Source organism: Grampus griseus (genome assembly GCF_964374135.1).
Source record: "Grampus griseus genome assembly, chromosome: 3".
Lineage (NCBI taxonomy): Eukaryota > Metazoa > Chordata > Mammalia > Artiodactyla > Delphinidae > Grampus > Grampus griseus.
In genome coordinates this window covers 40098275-40116433 of record NC_139019.1, presented here as the reverse complement: position 1 = coordinate 40116433, position 18159 = coordinate 40098275, and the positions used below count along the sequence as shown (strand labels likewise).

Sequence of the window (18159 nt, the reverse complement as noted above, 5' to 3'; positions counted from 1 at the left end):
ACAGTATTTACGGTGGTGTAGGTAGTTTTAAACCCACAATCTGGGGGCTGTTATAAATATCTCCCTTTGGTCTGTGATTTTCTAAACTCTCCAAGCGTTCCTTCGATACTAGAGACTTTTCCAGAGATTATGGACAGAGGTGCACTTAAAAATATTGACTAGGGCAAAGCATGTTTTGTTTGATTCAATAAATGTTTTTTAAGATCTTTGGGGGCTGACATGTTGCACAGCTCTAGCAGGTACCATTCCCACATGCATGGTGTGCCCTGGCCTTGTGCAGTATACAACCTGTGACGCTGTACCTGGTGGCCAGGCCAACTGTGTGCCAGACTCAATTCTAGGCACTGGGGAGATATTAGAGAGTAAGTCAGTCAAAAATTTATGGCCTCACAGAGGCTACATTCTAGTGGGAAAAGACAGACAATAAGTGTAATAAGTAAGTAAAACATATGGTGATAGTGATCAGTGCTTTGTGGGAAAAGTGAGGAGGATAAAGTTAGGAGCGTGAGGTGGAGGGTGTTATAATCTTTATTAGGAGGGCCAGGGAAGGCCTCACTGAGGTGACATTTAAGTAAAGAGTAGATGGAGGGAAAGGAGTAAAACCGTAAGAGCCAGGAATAGTCCTGGCTATGGGAACAGCAAGTGCAAAAGCCCTGTGGCTGGACCAGAATGCACAAGGGGGAAATTGTAAGAGATGAGGTCATGCTGGTAATGGGCCCAGATCTTGCAGAGCCTTGTATGAAATCATAAGGACTCAGTTTTCCCTCTGAGTGAACTATGAGAAAGAAAGTCATTGGAGTGTTCTGAGCACAGTAGCGGTATGATCTGACATATTTTAGAAGGATTTTGAAGGCTTCTCTGTTGAGAATGATTGCATGGGGGTAAAGGCAGAACAGGTGAAGCGCTTAGAAGGCACCTGGGATAGTACAGGCAAGAGGTGATGCCAGGCTCCTACGGGGCTGGCAGAAGGGAAGGTGGTGACAAGTGTCCTTATTTCAGATATATTTTGAAGGTAGGGCCAGCAGGATTTCTTGAGAGGTTAGTGTTTGAATAATAATAAAAAAAAAACCCCAAAGGATGACCCCAAGGTTTTCAGCTAGAACTAAAAGCAACCGAGCGGCCATCATCAGATAAGGGGGATATGGTCAGTAGAGCAAGATTTTGAGGCAAGGGAAGCTCAGAAGGTCAGGAGGAGGTGTTTTCAGTTGGCAATGTCTATCAGCCATCCATGGTGGTATTTTGTTTGCCATTAGAAGCTTACTACATATAATACCCACATTAAGATGAGAAATTTCAAAGCCTACAGCTTATAAATATAAATACTATTCCTTATATTTAGTTCCAGGCCATTGACAACACAAGGAGTCCGCTGAGTTCCCTATGGCTACCTGCTTGGAACATAAAAGGAGCTGGTGATGGGAAGAATTCACCTGTAAGACTTCACATCTCTAGGAAGGGAGAAGATGGGTAAGAGAGTTCATTTTCAGCTCTTGGCTGGGAAACACTGCAATTATAAATTTAATAGCTAAACTCTTTGGCATACGTTGAAAGGCAGTTTCAGTCTCCTGGCCTCATCATGCTGCCTCAGACTTCTGTGGCCGCCAGATCACTTCCTCAAACAGTGGGACGGCTACACTCTCAAGGTCTTTCAGTTCCCCAGTGCGAAGTCCACCGACTTCATTACTGCTAGAACATCTTAAGCCTACTGTTCTGTCTCACAAAAATCCTGGAAATTAGCTTTTGCACTGGAAGCAATTGAATCCATAAAAACTGATTCTGTTACGTTGACTCATCCAACATGCAGTTTTCCTGAAGTTAAACTCAAAAGCCAAAATAGTCCATTTAAAGTCTTGTGATGGTATAAATTCCACATTCTTGTGCCCCGGCGGGGAGGAAAGGAATGCTTTTAAGGTCACACATTTTTATAAGTCAAAGCCCATGAGATAGTACCTTTTAAATAGGTGCTTCGGCAGATGGCTATCAGTGCTAAGAACTGGAAAAGCAACCATATTTGTAAACTACTTTACACTTTATAAAGCACATTTTATCCTTTATTTTATAAGGATCTTCTTTGATCCTTATAAATACTCTGTGAGATCAAATATTATGACTACTCCTGTTTTCATATAAAGAAACTGACTCTGTCTGATGAGCAGCAAAGTCTAGATCTGCCCTTTCACTGCAAACCTCCAATTCTTTCTGCCGTATTAAGCTGACTTAGAACTCTTCCAGGAGAGCTACTCACTGTTGTCCTGTCACCTGGGCCCTAAGTAAATTAACAAATAGGTTCCACCTGTGCCACTTAGCATTAACCAGATCCTTCTTCGGACGGAGTTGATGGATGGAAAAGTTTCAGACAAGTAGCCGCCAGGAAGGTGTGTGTGTGTGTGTGTGTGAGTCCCAGCACCATCGTGAATGAACTCATTCTAAAAACAGACATTCAGGCATTAACACAGAGGAAAGCTTAAAATGATAAGACTAGCTGGCGAGGCACAGAGGAGTTCCACAGATCACTGAAGGTCTCCAGATACTCCGGAGCAGCAGATCTATTCCACATGCAAGTCACAAAAGATGGGCATACAAATTTGTGTCCACAGCAGGGAACATTTCAAGTGCCCTTTCTACTATAATGCAAACCATTTAAAAAATTTAGCTATAAAGATAACCTTAACTTAGTGGAAAAAAATTAACAACTATGATGTGACAAAGGTAGGTGAATCAACTAGAATCAACTCAACTAGAGTGGTCCATGGGGGTCTAAAAGGTACTTGGTTCCCTACTTACCCTGCCCCTACTGCCAGCCAAGGGAAAGTCATTGTTGATAGGAAACACGCCACTTTGTATACCTATATTAATAGTGTTGGTTTAAGTACATGACAATAGCGTAATAATTAGTTATAAAAATGTTAACAGTAAGTTTTTTAAACTTAAAACTGCAAGGATATATTACAGTCAGACTTCTAATGCCTTTGCGGAATCAAAAATATGACTAAGTTAGAAGTTGGTGAAAATAACTAAAATGTAATGGAAGAACAGAAAGGAATATATATGTCATGGATTTAAAGTAAAAGCAAACCTTGTGAATAAGCAACGTAAGCATGTTAAATGGCACTACCAGGAAAACCTGTCAAGAGAATTTTACCTTTGGAAAGAGACATAAAGGAGGATATTGGCTAACATTTAAAGGCTACATAATGAAAGACGAAGACATGATTATTTTGGAAAAGGGATCAGAATAGCATCCTTGGCCAAGAAGAAGAAGAAATGGACCAAAGCTAAAGTGACAGATGAGAAATGGCTGAGGATGAGGCAGTGGGGGGAGGTGGGGAGGAACTAGTTATTTAAAATCCTGATTTTCCTCCTGTATATTTTTACAAGGAGCTAATGAGAGTACCTCATATGTGCACAGTAGTTTAGTTTTTGAAGTGTTTTATTCTCTCACAAGGTGCTAAAAACTTCTGGTTTGGTCAGGATGGCATTTTCTTTGTGCTCTAGAGAGGTTGTGTGACTTTCCCAAAGTCCCCCAGCTAGTGATGGGGAAGCTGAGGGTAAAGCCCTTCTGTTCTGGCTCTTGATTTATATGACAAATCCCTGTCTATGAGAGAATGAAAAGACAGATGGGAACTGTCATCCCAGGCAACCCTTTTCTGTAACAATTTTTCATTCAAAATGCTAAATGAAGTTTATCTTACTTTATAAAGTTTAAATGAAAATTATATTTAAATATTATTTATAAATGCCAATTACATTCTGCCACTTTCTTCCCTGGTTGCTTATAAAAATATGTCCACTTGGAACACCTTAGCTCTGTTTGCATTCATCTGCCCTATGCTTATTACTTCTTAGCTCTGTAAACTTAGGCGGACTAATAAAGCTTTCTAAGTCTCACTCCTCTCCTCTCATTCGTAAAATGGGTAATTATTTGACAAAGCTCTTAAAGATTCATCATGAGTATTAGGTGTTTGGCAAAGAACTTACCAGTATTGGTATTACCAATGTACTATACAACATAATCTTTGATGTCTGTTGCAGAATTGAATGTTACTTCTTTATTATTTATCTAAAATTCTCTACAAGAGATATTTTGTACAATCTGTTATATTTGTAACACACATAATGCTTTACTACAATTTTTCTTAATTAAAAAGTAAAAATGGGGACTTCCCTCATGGCTCAGTGGTTAAGAATCCACCTGCCGATGCAGGGGACATGGGTTCGAGCCCTGGTCCAGGAAGATCCCATGTGTCGTGGAGCAACTAAGCCCGTGTGCCACAACTACTGAGCCTGCGCTCTAGAGCCCATGAGCCACAACTACTGAGCCCGCTCCGCAACAAGAGAAGCCACCGCAATGAGAAGCCCATGCACCTCAACAAAGAGTAGCCCCCGCTCAACGCATCTAGAGGAAGCCCATGTGCAGCAATGAGGACCCAATGCAGCCAAAATAAATTAAATAAATAAATAAATTTATAAAAAGTAAAAGCTATACTATATATAGATGGAAGGTTTTTTTTTTTTGGCTATGACACTTGTTCATTATATTTCTCCTCTTAAAGAACAAGCATGCACTGGTCCTCAATAGAACAAGAAAATACATTTCTACAACTGGAAATACCCTCAATTCCCAGACAGTCCTCGTCACACAAGCGATTACAGTGTCCTAAGGTTTTTGAGTCATACAATGAGCTCAAACGGTTCTTGGGACAGGCCCTCAGATGAGACAAACAGAAAGAGTGCATATCACCACAAGATTCCAGGAAATGACTTTAACCATATCACGATCCTTTGTGTAACTGTTCGTGATAAGGATTGCATCACCTACATTCGGACATCCTGTGTATAAAGCGAGGGCTCCAAAGCGGAATGACCCTCTGTGGGTCTCACTCAGGGGAGAAGAGACCACAGCTTTCCACACAGGTAGAGTGCTCTGGTGCTCTATTTGTGAGGTAATCTTGCTCTTAAAGTCATCCAGCTCATGGGAGACCATGAGAAAGTTTCAAGAATTTGCAAAGCCGTATTACTACTGTTTTTAGAATAAAAGTCCACAGTGTAATAAAAGTATAATAAATAAAACTAGCAAAGGAGTCAAGATTATTTTGTTAAAATCTTGTAGATCCCAGTGCAAAATATGCCTATAAATTCTTAGAAAAATGGGACATATGGAACAGTTAAAGTTGTACTTTAAAAATAGTGGAGTGTGATTTAAGAAAACTCAGACTAGAGCTCTAAACGAGTTGTCAGAAGGCAGGAAAGGGCTGAAAGATAGAGTCAGGGCTCAACAAGACAGATTGTAAAGGAAGTCCAAGCGATCAGAGGAAAACACGGCCAAGATAGCAGCTTCACAACAGGCAGTAGGGAGTAAAAAAAATAAAGGGATGTGTGTGTGAGTGTGTACTACGTATATAAAGTCTAAGGGAAAAACACTCACAGTTTATTAAAGAAATTCATAGTAAAATCACTTTCTGTGCCCGAGGTTAACTTGATTAGTATCAGAAGAAAAGTTAATGTTTAAACAGTCTTTCCCACATCTGCTACTCCCATAATGTCTGTGCAATTGTCATAAATTAGGAGTGGGGAAGGGCACGGTGCCAATTGTCAAAGCAAACAGGCAACTCTGGATTCCAAGTTTCCTGTTATGTTCCTTGAGCCGCAGGATTGTGAACGCTGCTGGACCTACCCACGGCCACCCCAGCACTGGAGCGGGAAAGCCCACTCACCTGGATCGTGCTCATCCCTGCCCTCTAAGCAAGGCACCTTAGCAGGGCCAGCTAGTGAGAGAGGTCAGGATGGAACCCTGTCCCTTTAGTGTCCCAGGACTTGGTTTCTGTCTACTGGCTTCATTCTAAGTCAGCGTTCCCTACTCCAGGTGACAAAGGGTCCTCACAAGCATTCATGCTCCCTTTTGCAGCAGAAGCCTTCAGACAGATCCTAGCTCAACTAGAACTCTTTCCAAAGAATAAATGGGCTGTTGTTGGCTTATCAAATAAGGGCTATAATTTATACCTGTCAACTAAAAAAATTATTCACACCCTAAAAGATGAGAGTTATGTTTTATCCGGTGGGAAATTTTAGGACTTCAAGCCCTGGAGGCCGCATCTCAAGTAACCCTGAGAGCACTGCTCCCAGGAGGCGAGGGGGGAGCCAGGATATATAAGAGTTTTGCAACAAAGGGCAGGTAGTCTGAACGTGAAAAGATGACTGTTCATTAAAGAAAACCAGATATGTCAAGTTAAAGAATTTAGCTTCTTTAGAGAGCTAGATCTTCAGAAAATTTAGCTTCACTTTCAGAAAAGGAGCTTTTAATAGGAAGTTAATATAGCAAGTGACACTAAAGGCACACACATGCTGTTGACTATGGGGTTGGCACTTATGCCTCTGGCGCTATTCACGACTGCCTGCTCTGCACATCCATCTTCCTCACTGACTCGACTCCACGTGCCTTAAAGTCAAGGTCTCTGTTTTGTACTTCCTGCACCTCACATAGCATCCAGCCTGTGGTGCGTTAGAAAATCACGTCCGTGACTTGGATGTTACAAGGCCAGATCAGTGAGGGACCCAGGCTGGCATGCCAGGCCAAGTTCTGTTCTCTTTCCCTTCTGCTTCACACCTTCACAGGCTGTAGCCCTCAGGTAAGATGCTCCCTTCTCTTCTTCCTGGGGGTGGGGTATGCACATACCAGCTGGTGGTTATACGGAGGCTTGAGGGAAGGAAGGCCTCAGTAAGCCTCATACTACATCTAACCAGAAAGCTCTATAGTGGAGCTAAAAGCACAGCCCAGCCAATAGTAGAGTGCTACCTTGTTGGCCACTAACCATTGTCTTGTGTTTATGTATCTTTCCAGAATGTCATGAGAAGGTCAAGGCTGGATTTAGGAATGCCTGGTGTCCCCGGTCTTGACATAACACCATCAGCACCAGAATCTCACCATAAACTGTTAACATATTTGTCTTTTAGCAACACTTTGTGTGCTTAGAGGGAGTCCTGGAAAGAGAAAGGAGATGTGGCTCACTTTGCCAGGACTCTGCCTGCTAGGTTCCTGTCAACTTTGTCCCTTTTGGTCTTAACTTCCAACCTGCAGTGTGGCCAGTGCTTGAGTTGCCTACAATCCTTGACAGACTTATCATCCCTATCAGCATCTATTGCTAATGGTGCCTCTTTCTCTGTCCCAGAAAAACTGTTACTTAAAAAGAATAACCTCAAGTTTAATGCCAGGTTGTCCTCAGCAAGGCCACACTTATGAAGTGGACCATGAGAGTGCGTCTGAAGGTCTTGTCCAGCGCCTACGTAAGTCTGTCTGCTAGAGATCACTTTGTAGACTACCTCGGGTGAATCAGTGGGGACTAGGGCTTTCATTCAGTAATTCAACAAGTAGTTAGTGACCCCTCTACTCTATGCCAGGTGGTACTCTGTGTTCTGAGCACGTACCAGTGCACAAAGCAATGTCCCTATCCTCGGAGACAGAGCAGAAGATGCATAATGAGCACACAAACATATAAAGATAATTTCAGATAGTACTAACTGCTATTTAGAAAAAAAACCAACATAAAAGGCTAGAGGGTGACTGGGAGGTGTTGTGAAGTGCTAATTGCTGGCTCTGAAAGGTCTCTCTGAGCAAGGCATTTGAGCAAAACTGAGAAATAAGAGACAAAATCTTGGGAAGACTGTCCCTTCCAGGAGAAAAGCATGTGCACCGAAGCTCTGAAGCAGGAATGAGTTCACAATATTCTCCCACCTGTTCAGCTCCACTCTTAAGACCCACCTCATGATTCACCTCCTCCAAGATGTCTTCTGTGACACACTACCCGTATGAGTGATAATTTCATTTTGCTTCCCCATCATACAGACAGGCACGCTTCAAAATGTGGATAAGTGTTTCTTTGAATTCCATTTTTTACATAAGTTCACACAGGAAAAAGGGTATGAAAGATGGAATACTGCCTGCCATGTCAGTAAACAAAGGATGCCACAGTCATCAGCATTGCAGCCACAGCCGATGATGAGCTGATGAGCCCTGAGGGCACAGGAAGGAAAGAACACCTGCCATCTGGCAGCCAACAGACTGCAGCCACTCCCTTCCGTGAGCCCTGAGGAAACTCAGGGTACGAAAACACAGGATACTGGCCCCAGATAGCTGAGGTGCACATCAAAGGAATGATTTCAGTGAGTTCAGATTCTTGCATCTTCCCTACATAGAAAAGCGCTAAATTCTTTAACTTGACATATCTGGCTTTCTTTAATTAACAGTAATCTTTTTTTTTAATTAAGTTTTTTACATCTTTATTGGAATATAATTGCTTTACAATGGTGTGTTAGTTTCTGCTTTATAACAAAGTGAATCAGTTATACGTATACATATGTTCCCATATCTCTTCCTTCTTGCGTCTCCCACCCTCCCACCCTCCCTATCCCACCCCTCTAGGTGGTCACAGAGCACCGAGCTGATCTCCCTGTGCTATGCGGCTGCTTCCCACTAGCTATCTATTTTACGTTTGGTGGTGTATATATGTCCATGCCACTCTCTCGCTTTGTCACAGCTTACCCTTCCCCCTCCCCATATCCTCAAGTCCATTCTCTAGTAGGTCTGTGTCTTCTTTACTCCCGTCCTACCCCTAGGTTCTTCATGACGTTTTTTTTCCCCCTTAGATTCCATATATATGTGTTAGCATACGGTATTTGTCTTTCTCTTTCTGACTTACTTCACTCTGTATGACAGACTCTAGGTCCATCCACCTCACTACAATTAACTCAATTTCTTTTCTTTCTATGCCTGAGTAATATTCCATTGTATATATGTGCCACATCTTCTTTATCCATTCATCCGATGATGGACACTTAGGTTGCTTCCATCTCCTGGCTACTGTAAATAGAGCAGCAATGAACATTTTGGTACATGACTCTTTTTGAATTATGGTTTTCTCAGGGTATATGCCCAGTAGTGGGATTGCTGGGTCGTATGGTACTTCCATTTGTAGCTTTTTAAGGAACCTCTATACTGTTCTCCATAGTGGCTGTACCAATTGACATTCCCACCAGCAGTGCAAGAGTGTTCCCTTTTCTCCACACCCTCTCCAGCATTTATTGTTTGTAGATTTTTTGATGATGGCCATTCTGACTGGTGTGAGATGATATCTCATTGTAGTTTTGATTTGCATTTCTCTAATGATTAATGATGTTGAGCATTCTTTCATGTGTTTGTTGGCAACCTGTATATCTTCTTTGGAGAAGTGTCTATTTAGATCTTCTGCCCATTTTTGGATTGGGTTGTTTGTTTTTTTGTTATTGAGCTGCATGAGCTGCTTATAAATTTTGGAGATTAATCCTTTGTCAGTTTCTTCATTTGCAAATATTTTCTCCCATTCTGAGGGTTGTCTTTTGGTCTTGTTTATGGTTTCCTTTGCTGTGCAAAAGATTTTAAGTTTCATTAGGTCCCATTTGTTTATTTTTCTTTTTATTTCCATTTCTCTAGGAGGTGGGTCAAAAAGGATCTTGCTGTGATTTATGTCATAGATTGTTCTGCTTATGTTTTCCTCTAAGAGTTTGATAGTTTCTGGCCTTACATTTAGGTCTTTAATCCATTTTGAGCTTATTTTTGTGTATGGTGTTAGGGAGTGATCTAATCTCATACTTTTACATGTAGCTGTCCAGTTTTCCCAGCGCCACTTATTGAAGAGGCTGTCCTTTCTCCACTGTACATTCCTGCCTCCTTTATAAAAGATAAGGTGACCATATGTGTGTGGGTTTATCTCTGGGCTTTCTATCCTGTTCCATTGATCTGTCTTTCTGTTTTTGTGCCAGTACCATACTGTCTTGATTACTGTAGCTTTGTAGTATAGTCGGAAGTCAGGGAGCCTGATTCCTCCAGCTCCGTTTTTCATTCTCAAGATTGTTGTTTTGGCTATTCGGGGCATTTTGTGTTTCCATACAAACTGTGAAATTTTTTGTTCTAGTTCTGTGAAAAATGCCAGTGGTAGTTTGATAGGGATTGCATTGAATCTGTAGATTGCTTTGGGTAGTAGAGTCATGTTCACAATGTTGATTTTTCCAATCCAAGAACATGGTATATCTCTCCATCTGTTTGTATCATCTTTAATTTCTTTCATCAGTGTCTTATAATTTTCTGCATACAGGTCTTTTGTCTCCTTAGATAGGTTTATTCCTATATATTTTATTCTTTTCCTTCTTTTGACATTCAGACTACCTGCTCTTTGTTGCAAAACTCTTATATATCCTGGCTGCCCCCTCGCCTCCTGGGAGCAGTGCTCTCAGGGTTACTTGAGATGCGGCCTCCAGGGCTTGAAGTCCTAAAATTTCCCACCAGATAAAACGTAACTCTCATCTTTTAGGGTGTGAATAATTTTTTTAGTTGACAGGTATAAATTATAGCCCTTATTTGATAAGCCAACAACAGCCCATTTATTCTTTGGAAAGAGTTCTAGTTGAGCTAGGGTCTGTCTGGAGCCTTCTGCTGCAAAAGGGAGCATGAATGCTTGTGAGGACCCTTTGTCACCTGGAGTAGGGAAGGCTGACTTAGAATGAAGCCAGTAGACAAAGCTTTGCTCAAGGAGAAAATTTAGGGAACAATTCTACCACCTAGAAATGGTCCAGCGGCAGCACTAGCCAGCTGAGCATTTACAAGGCCTAATGGATACCAGTTTACAGAGTAAGAAAGGAAGACAAATCTATTTATCTATCTATCTATCTAACATCAAATGGTCAAAACCTGGTATTATGAATTTACTATGGAATATTTATAGAAAAATTTCTATCTAGGTTTAAAAAAAGTACCTTTATGCCATCCCATCAGTTATTAATCTGAGAGTTACCGACTCCCAAAGAAAAATCCTTCATTTAAGGATATTTGAGGACTACCCATTAATAACATATACATGCACCAATCTGAACAAGCAATTGTAGTCAAATATTAAATTTATTTAGTGTTTTTACTGAAGTCATAAAGAAGAGACTATTCTTACCAGTTGCCTTCTGGATTTATGAACTGCTGCACTGCATAGCCAAACTGTTCACTTGAAGGACCAGAAAATATCTTTGCTTCCGGGAGACCAACATTGTACGCCACACAGCAATTTAAAATGCCTATGAAGGAAAAAATGAAAACGTAGTCCATATTTACAATTTGTGAATAAAAGTTTGTAATATAATTATCAAAGGCCACTTAAAAAAAGTGTTTGAAGTAGTAATTATTCTCTTTATCAATGTTTACCAAGAAATAGTGGCTACTGATTTTTAAGTACTAATTTGGGGCCCTGACACCATGCTAAGTACTCTACTTCCATGATTCATTATTTCATTCATCTTCATAGAAATCCTAAAATATGATTTTTTTTTTTTTTTTGGCCACACAGCACGGCTTGCAGGATCTCAGTTCCCCAACCAGGGATCAAACCTGTGTCCGCTGCAACAGAAGCATGGAGTCCTAAGCACTGGACAGCCAGGGAATTCCCTGATTGCTAATATTATATTTGTTTTGCAGAAATTTCTGAGGTTCCTGGAGATAAGTGTGTCTCACAGGTAGAAAGTGATAAGGGAAGGGCAGGATTTGAACACAGGGCTGTCTGACTGAAGAGCTTGAATTCTTAAACAACATATTACCTCTAGGGATTAAGTAACTTCAGTTCTATTTGTCCTTCCTAATGCAAGACTCTAAACCACCCAAGGGCAGGGTTGGAAGGTTATCTTCTATTTCTTCTGAATCTCCCTGAAGACCTTGACACGAACTCTATATGAAATGTCTGTTGAAAGAGCATTGCTGAATACATCAAAGGAGGTAAAAAAAAAAAAAATCACAGCTGCTTGAAAATTGTATCATTTTTTTCAGAAAGGATCATTTCTGAGAATGAAATGTAAGGGAAAGGGGTCATATCTTTTATTCCAGCAGGAACTGCAAAAGTGGTTTTGCTTTTTGATGCTTCTTTCTGAGTGTTCGAGAAATCATATTCATTTTCAGAAACAACAAAGGCCTTGATAGGATAAAGCCTGGATAGACCTTTTTAAAAAACCTTGTTTGTGATGGAAAGGGAAAGAGGGGAAAGAGTAAGGTTGATGAAGTCTCCCCCTCTGACACTGATAGCATTAATGCTGGTCATCCTATGTTCTAGAGAAAGAAGATTGTGTGGATATTAACATTCTCTATGGAGATGGGAACAGACTTCAAGCTGTTTGAGATCAGGAGTTACCTTAGCAGACACTGAAGGCAGAGTGGACTTTTCAAAACTGACATCGAAGTTCCATCAATATGTGTTTTCACAAAGGAATAACCCACCTTCTGGGCCACATTGAAAGTGCACAGTATTTCATAAATCTATTGTTTCAGGCATTGAAAGGATGGAGGAAAAGGGCTGGCTCTTCCATTATGCCCGTGTACTTCTGGGGACAGATTCTGAAATGTGCTCCAAAGGAATAATGAGGTCAGTGATGAAGCTTTGGGGACTTAAAGTAGTTGACGTGCCTCTTTACCTGCCAAAATCATTCTACTGTGGATCTGTTCACTCAAGAGTGCTCAGGTCACTATTATTTTTTAGAAATAAATGTGTTGCCAGGAAGAGAAGGACAAATCATAATTTTCAAATACTCTGTAGCAAAATCTACACGGCTTCACATGTGCACATTTTCTCCTTAATATCTATTTTTGATATGCACCACTGCTTCTTTATACTTTTCAGGAAATAAAATGCAAACGAAAATAATGTAGCAAAGTAAGCAGAGAACCAGAACTGACATTCAGAATATTGGTGTTTCCAATCAACAGTTTAACTTTACCCCACAGTGCAGAACTCAATAAATCCTATTTAAATACGTTACCAATTATCTAACAAACTAGTAAAAGCTTGGGGAGGTGATATCAAACTGTCTCCTCTTTTAAAATATCTTTTGCTAGAAAGACCACATATGGTTATATATATAATGACCTCACTTTTTTCCCTATTAATTAGACCTTGGCAGATCATGGCATGACATGAAATCACGATGGAGTCCATTTTATCACGTAGCAGTTAAATTTTATTATATATACGCCCAAATGTGTACATACATACTTATATGTATATACTATGTGTTTACATACATATATACATGTGTCTATACATACATATATAAACTATTAAAAAATGTAAATCATATTATTTCATCTCTCTGCTTAAAATACCCCAATGTCTGAGAATAAAATCCAATTTCCTTACCACAGTTTCAAAAGCCCTTCATGATCTGGCCCTTGTGTATCTGGTGACTTTCACTTTCCACCACTGTCCTCGCTCACTGTGCTCCAGCCACTCTGGCTCTCCTTCTGTCCCTTGAACACATCCGGTTCATTCTGCTTATGGCCTTTGCAGCGGCTTGACCCACTGCCTACAGCACTCTTCCCCACTCGGTATTTGTGTCCTGCCACCTATTCACCATTTAAGTCTTTGCTCAAGTCTCTGCTGTTCTCGTAGAGACCTCCCCTCACTCCTCTACCAGCAACATCCTTCTCCATCATTACCCCAACATCGCAGCGCTTATCATCTGAAGTGATCTTATGTATCTGTATTGTTCTGTGTCTCTCTGCCTACTAAAATCTAAGTGACTTGAGAGCTCAGATCTTATTTCTTTTATTCACTCCTACTTTCCCAGCACCTAGGGTAATATTTGTTGAATGAAATGAATTTTTAATGAATATGTGTTCTTTGATAATGATATGGAATATAGACAAAATTAGGGGGAGAAAGATCACTCATAATCATATCATTCTCATGCAAGTGCAGTTAATTTCCTTCCAGTATTTTTTCCAATATTTAAACCATAATGTATATTCCAATTTGTAGCCTACTATTTCTTAATGCTTATGTTTGTCTGCCTATGTCAGAATCATCTTGATTCATTTGATCCCCACCAACCTTGTGAAACAGCAAAACCTAGCTATTATTACCAATGTACAAATATGGAAACTGCAACTCATGGAGATTAGATGTCTTTCTTGCTCAGTGTCACACAATTGGTAGCTGATATCTGAGTCTTGGTCTGGCTCATCTTCTCAAACTTATTGTCCAGAATTTCCATTCATAAACGGTCTGCTCATTTTTCTCACAAAACATGTCCTTCTCCATCACCACTCCTTCATTCCTTGATACTAAATCTCTTCTTTCCTGTACTTCAATCCTTCCCTCAAGAGCCTGCCACTTTTGATAAATCTGGACAATCTCAGTTCACTATACTTATTTTTCTCAAATATATATTTAAAACTCACTATGTCACCATTTCACACTTTGCCTATGATAGCTAATTAGCTTCTATAAATTTAATGTAAGTATTCGGTCTAATTCAATGTCTATTTCCTCTTTACAATCCCACTGGTCATAGTAATGTGTTCCTATGTCTGTTCTCATAAATTAACTGAATCATATGGAAAATAACAACCCTATTTGGTTCATTGTGTTTCCTTACCCCCCAAACATGCCCACACACTAAGAAATGAATCATTCAAAAAATATTTATCCAACTCCTTTGTGCGAGGCATTTTCCTAGGTCCTGGAGATATAGCAATGAACAAAACAGACAAGATCTCTGCTGTCTTTGAGCTTTCATTCTGGTAATTGGAATAAAATAATGAACAATTATATCATCATGGGATAAGCATTAAATTTCAGAAAGCTAAAAGAACCCTAATCCAAAAGTTGAGAAGAGGGTACATCTGAGTTTGAAGCCTTCATAGAAGAGGTGGCAATCCATGGACCTTGGAGGATGAGCTGGAATTCACTGCATAAAGAGGAAGGCCAAGGTCATTCCAGGCCCAAGGAACATCCTGCTCAGTATTATGGAGAAGTGAAAGAGAAGAGTATGGGGATGGTGAGAAACTGGCCCAGCAAGTCATAGATTATTAATTTATACATTCCAGGTCTATATTAGATGCAGTGAGTTTCAAGGTGACTTCAGCCTTGTCCTGTCAGGGTCATGTCAGAGTGTAACTCTTCCCCCCTGTCCTCATGCGGATGCCTGTGAACGCAGTAATAGTGCAGCAAAGTACTTATCCAAGGTGACCTTGCTGTATATTTGTTGATAGTAACCGAGCCCAAGTATTCAGTGAATCTCACGAAACTTTACTGCCATGTATGTCCTGGAGGGTTAACTAATTTCCTCTCTGTCCACAATTAAAAGGGTGTCATGTTTCATCCTTGATTATAACCTGGCTTGCTGTCATTTTTATATCCACAGGCAAACCAGATAGTTAATTGCACTGATTAATGCAAACTTCTTTTTTCTTCCACTCATTTAAAAATTTTATAGCACCTCCTGCCCTGAGAGTTCCTGCTCATCTCTGAAACAGATTTCTGGGAAACTTTAATAATTAAGAATTAGTTTAAGTAAAAATGGAGTTCATTCTCCCACTTTATTCTGGAACCTGATTTTAAATTATAAGATAATTCAAAAGAGAAATAAATATATGTTTGGTAATGAGATATAGTTAACCCAGTTTTGTTCTCAATATGTAGTGAAGCTCAGAAAGGAACAAAATCTTTGGAAAACAAGGGCAGAAATAAATGTATTAAACAAAATATATCATTCTATATGCAACACAAGATTTTGTCAGGAAGTGTCTTGATTTCCATGATATCACTGTCAGAGCTCAATGACACACATTTGTAGTAGAAGATGGTAGGAAAGTCTAATTTGTGTGGCTAATGCAAAACTTAAGCATATCTACATACGTTGAAGGGCAGGTGGGGCTGGCTTTTCACGGAAGGGGTTCATTTGCAAAAAGATCCAGAGAGTTAAAGGGGAAAAAATTTCATGTTAAGAGAAGAGAATTAAGGCCCAAAGCAAGAGGTAGAATTGGGAAGAGAGGAGTATTTTTAACTAGGACTCTCTTATTGCATTCTAGCCCATTCCTGCAGATGTATGCTGGCATTTTTGGGAGGAAATGTCTGTTAAGTAGTAAACAAAAATACAAGAACTCTTTTAGTTATAAAATAAGTCAGGGGGGTGTAAGGTACAGCATGGTGACTATAGTTAATAATACTGTATTGTACGTTTGAATGTTGCTAAGAGAATAGATCTTAAAAGCTCTCAACACAAGAAAAAAATCTGTAATTATGTGTGGTAATAGATGTTAACTAGTCTTACTGTGGCAATCATTTTGCAATATATACATGTATCAAATCATTGTGTTGAAAACAAACAACCTAATCAAAAATGGGCAGAAGACCTAAATAGACATTTCTCCAAAGAAGACATACAGATGGCCAAGAAGCACATGAAAAGCTGCTCAACATCACTAATTATTAGAGACACGCAAATTGAAACTACAATGAGGTATCACCTCACACCAATCAGAATGGCCATCATCAAAAAAATCTACAAACAATAAATGCTGGAGAGGGTGTGGAGAAAAGGGAACCCTCCTACACTGTTGCTGGGAATGTAAAGTGATACAACCACTATGGAGAACAGTATGGAGGTTCCTTAAAAAACTAAATATAGGGCTTCCCTCGTGGCGCAGTGGTTAAGAACCCGCCTGCCAATGTAGGGGACACGGGTTCAAGCCCTGGTCCGGGAAGATCCCACATGCCATGGAGCAACTAAGCCCGTGTGCTACAACTACTGAGCCTGTGCTCTAGAGCCCACAAGCCACAACTACTGAGCCTGTGTGCCACAATTACTGAAGCCCATGCGCCTAGAGCTCGTGCTCCACAGCGAGAGAAGCCACCGCAATGAGTAGCCCGCGCATCACAACAAAGAGTAGCCTCCCCTTGCCGCAACTAGAGAAAGCCCGCATATAGCAACAAAGACCCAACGCAGGCATAAAAAAACAAAACCAAAAACAAAACTAAATATAAAACTACCATGTGATCCAGCAATCCCACAACCAGGCATATATCCGGAGAAAATCATAATTTGAAAAGATACATGCACCCCGATGTTCACTGCAGCACTATTTACAATAGGAAAGACATGTAAACAATCTAAATGTCCATCAACAGAGGAATGGATAAAAAAGGTGTGGTACATATATAGAATGGAATATTACTCAGCCATGAAAAAGAACAAAATGATGCCATTTGCAGCAACATGGATGAACCCAGAGATTATCATACTAAGTAATGTCAGACAGAAAGACAGATATCATATGATATCACTTACATGTGGAATCTAATAAAAAATGATACAAATAAACTTATTTATGAAACAGAAACTCACAGATCTCAAAATCAAACATATGGTTACCAAAGGGGAAATGTGGGGGGAAAGTGATAAATTAGAAGATTGGGATTAACATATACACATTACTATATATAAAATAGATAAGTAATAAGGACCCACTGATTAGCACAGGGAACTCTATCAGTATTCTGTAATAACCTACATGGGAAAAGAATCTGAATGGAGATATATATATATATATATATATATATATATATATATATGTGTGTGTGTGTGTGTGTATATATATATATATATATATGAATGTGTATATATATATATATAAAAAACTGATTCACTTTGCTGTACACCAGAAACTAACATAAGATTAAGTCAAATATACTCCAATAAAAATTCTAAAAGTTAATTGTGCTGTACACTTGAAGCTAATATGTCAATTATATCTCAATAAAAATAAAATAAAATCCAAATTACTCATATACATGAACTCTAAGGTCTGAATGTCTATGAAAGTGCAAGCACAGGGTGTCACTGATTTAAGAATGTGGAGCAAATCTCTATCCCATGGCTGGTGGGGACTGGTCCTCAGAAGCTGCAGAGGTATTGGCAAAGGCAGGGGAGCAGGAAGGTCCAGTTATCACCAAGACATGGGGGAACTCTCTTAGGGGACAGCAAAGGTTCCCAGAAGAACTGTGCTTAAGAGTCCAGGAGAAACACTCTCATCTAAATCAGGGATGGGTGAAACTCCAGGTATGATCTGTCTTGGGGCAAATTTCTCCCTATCTGGGGGTCTGTGAACCTAGAAAATAATTTCTCTGCTTCTAAACAAGGATGGTGTGACAGGCATGTGAGAGACATTTCCATTTAAAAGGGAGATTAGAAGGAATAAAGGAGTCGCTGGTACCAAGAAAGTTTAACATAGCAGGTCAAATTCCATTAGGTTTTCAGGCCTGAAAGTAGTCCTCTGTTGCTCAAGGCTCTGTCCTCTGGGCCTGCAACAGCTCTATTGGC

General features: G+C 39.9%; 1 protein-coding gene across 1 annotated transcript in view; it reads right to left on the bottom strand.

Moving 5' to 3' along the window:
• ITGA2 (integrin subunit alpha 2) overlaps window positions 1-18159 on the bottom strand; it is a gene marked incomplete at both ends in the record, with an annotated part of 103571 nt that overhangs the window by 67423 nt on the left and 17989 nt on the right. The window contains one exon of the mRNA XM_082652420.1: window positions 10971-11091. Coding sequence (XP_082508546.1) covers window positions 10971-11091 — 121 coding nt within the window. The remainder of the gene's footprint in view (window positions 1-10970; window positions 11092-18159) is intronic.